This window comes from Carlito syrichta, unplaced genomic scaffold, assembly GCF_000164805.1.
Source record: "Carlito syrichta isolate Samal-C Ts95f unplaced genomic scaffold, Tarsius_syrichta-2.0.1 Scaffold131022, whole genome shotgun sequence".
NCBI classification, from domain to species: Eukaryota; Metazoa; Chordata; class Mammalia; order Primates; family Tarsiidae; genus Carlito; species Carlito syrichta.
Window position 1 is genome coordinate 49,664 of NW_007075118.1, and position 3,146 is coordinate 52,809.

Here is a 3,146-nt window from a genome sequence, read left to right on the forward strand (position 1 = left end):
CAAGGGATTACAGGCATGAGCCACCATGCCCGGCAAAATTGTTGTTTTTGTAGGAGCCCAGGGGTTTGAGAGCAGCCTGAGTAACTTGGCAAGACCTCATCTCTACAATAAATAAAAAATTAGCCGGGCGTGGTAGTGTGCGCCTAAAGTTCTAGCCTACTTAGAAGGCTGAGGTAGAAGGATCGCCTGAGAGGTTTCATCTGTGATGGCCATGAATGTGCCACTGCACTCCAGCCTGGTTGACAGAGTGAGACTTCAACTCAAAACAACAACAATTGTCACACGGTTAAACTTCATTAGTTGTCCCCTGTCACCTTCCTGGTCAGGAACAATACACGCCAATGTTCAAACATATTAAACTCGAATGAGGCTAGCTTTCAAGGCCTTCTGCATTAGCTGCCGCAAGCTTCTGCAACCTCTTCTCTTCCTGCTTCCCAGCTCCTCCTACAGTTTGTGACTTTCCACCAATGGACCTAATTCCAACCTCTGTCTTGATCTTGCCATTTGTATAGGAAAAGTCTTTCCAGACTTTGCACGATTTTTGGCACCCTGGTGAAAATGTACAACCTTCAAAAAACCTTTTCCTGATGAACCGAACATTTCTTTGAACACTTTTAGTAAAAAATGTCAAAAGTATGATAAATACTTAAATATCTCATATATATTGAACCATAGAAAACTATCTGGTTTTGTCTCCCAGTAGATGAATTCCTAAGGCATTCAAGAAGAAATGTATATATAAGATATAGATATAAATATAACAGATGCCCAGAAAAAGATGTTCTTCACACTCTTAAGAATTCTATTTCATGTATATATTGCATGCTATAATTTAAACTAATCTCTTCTTGCTTTGAGTTCCTTGCCCATACATAGATGCATTTACTAAAATTCACTTGTTGAGGACAGAGAACAAGGGCTTATCCTCCTACTCCTAAAATATTCAGAAACTTAAAGATTTAAGATTTCTCTTTCCCTTAATCTTTTCTCATATTTTGCTTTAGACACATTCTACATTCATTTTCTGGAGCTATTCTAGTATTTACTATTGTTTTAAAGTATGGAAACTCTCATAGAATACACAATCAGGCCAGGTGTGGTGGCTCAAGCCTGTAATCCCAGTACTTTGGGAGGCCAAGGTGGGAGGACTGTCTGAGCCCATGGGTTTGAGACCAGCCTGGGCAACTTGGTGAAGGCTTACATCTACAATAAATCAAAAAATTAGTCAGGCATGGTAGGTCATGTCTGAAGTTCCAGCTACTTGGAGGGCTGAGGCGGAAGGATCACCCAAGCCCAGCAGGCCAAGGCTGTGGTGGCCGTGAACGTGCCACTGCACTCCAGCCTGAGCAATGGAGGGAGACTCAAACTCAAAAAAAGAAAAAAAAATCTACTAAACATTGGATTAATGTAAAGTATAGCAAAAGGAGTATTTCCAAATCCTACATACAAATTCAGATTTTCCCTCTGAATTTGGCAGTGCAGACTAACTGATCCACCTGGAGTTAAGCAACCACCCCCACATATTTCCCTGCTGTCCTGATTGTGGCATGGGTTCACATCTATCCAGCCAAAGTGCTGGGAAGACTGGCGTGAGCCACTGTGCCCGGCCACATATAATGTTTTAACTGGAAATATTTAGCTATAACGAGAACTTTAAGAGACTTGAAACATTAATGTGACAAAGTCTCAGTCTGGAGAGAGTTGGTTACTGGACACCTTTCACGTGTCAAGCACCGTGCTTTAAATATGCATCAGTCTAATCCTCACACTTACCCATAAAGTTGGTTTTATCATCTCCACATAACAGGTAAAGGAGAAAGGCTATTGGATGTGCTCACAGATACACAGCTTGAACACAGTAGAGCCAAAGTTGGACCCTCACATGTTAGACTCTGGATGCTTATTCTGTCTGCCGAGTCACCGCATGGCTTCTCCCTGTCTTCTCACACGTTCTAACGCTGCTTGACATGTCTGTCTTATGCCCTGTAACTCAATTCTGAGTTTTCCTTTAAAGCTTATCTTTTTCTTACCTGACCCTAACAGAAGCTGGCTCTGAAATACTGTAAATAGCAATACTTTTGACAATGAAAGAAAATACATATGAGATAAGAGACAATTTACAATAATAAATGGACTTGGCCAGTCTAGATTTCATTGCCATCAACATTTCTGCTAAAAAGATGCCAATATTAAGCTTTCTGGTGCCCAAGAATCTAATATGAATATTCATAATCTTGTTACCTGCCGGAGCTGGAAAATTCCTCCTGTTGGGACATCTTTTGCAGAAGTCACTTCTACAGGACAATATTCACCATTCTCGTTCTGTTCCAATATTTGAACCCAGAATTCCAATTTCCTGGTCACTTCACTCCATCTAGGAAATAGTTGAGGTTCTTGGAAAATCATATATTTCTATTTCAATACAGGCAACCTACGATCCTACACATAAGAAGTAACAGCGACAATGCCCTCCAAACAGACTAAGTAAGTAGAATGACCTGCAGTTCAATGAGTAACATACAAGCACATACTGGCAAATATAATAAAAAGCAAAGTTAAACTAACTTAATATCAGAACTAGAAATGGCTCCTTAATTTTGTTCAAAAAGATGCAATGACAAACCTATTTCAAAGTGGTCACTCAAAAGTTGGAACATTCTAACAGGATGCACAGAAGCAAGTACAGAGATTATCTTTGCACAGACAGATAAAGGCAGTGCTGTAGGCTTCAGTGATTCACCAAGTATCTTTTCTCAGGTCAATAAGAGAATCGAGACAGAAAATAATCTCAAAGCTCAGTTTCTAATCTAGTATCTGCTAAAACTCTATACTTGAAAAAAAGAAGACCGAGTTCTCATCTGCAAGGAGATGAAAAGCACAAGCATGCAGCTTCAGTCATTCCTTTCTAGCTCTTCCTTTTAAGACAACAGACAAGCCTACCTCTCTACATCGCTGATGCCACTCAAACAGAATCGTGAACTAAAGACACAGGAACACTAGGGTAGATCTTGAGCCAGCCTCCCTACAGCTGACTAATTAGAAGTAATTCATGGCCAGGCTCAGCCTGTCATCCCGCGCTTTGGGAGGCCGAGGTGAGTGGACTGACTGAGCCCCGCGGGTTCGAGACCCGCCTGGGCAACTTGGCG

General features: G+C 41.1%; 1 protein-coding gene across 1 annotated transcript in view; it reads right to left on the reverse strand.

The window, feature by feature from the left end:
* Positions 1-3,146, reverse strand: part of KIF13B (kinesin family member 13B) — a gene marked incomplete at its 5' end in the record, with an annotated part of 65,322 nt that overhangs the window by 45,710 nt on the left and 16,466 nt on the right. Inside the window, one exon of the mRNA XM_008049262.1 lies at positions 2,242-2,374. Coding sequence (XP_008047453.1) covers positions 2,242-2,374 — 133 coding nt within the window. The remainder of the gene's footprint in view (positions 1-2,241; positions 2,375-3,146) is intronic.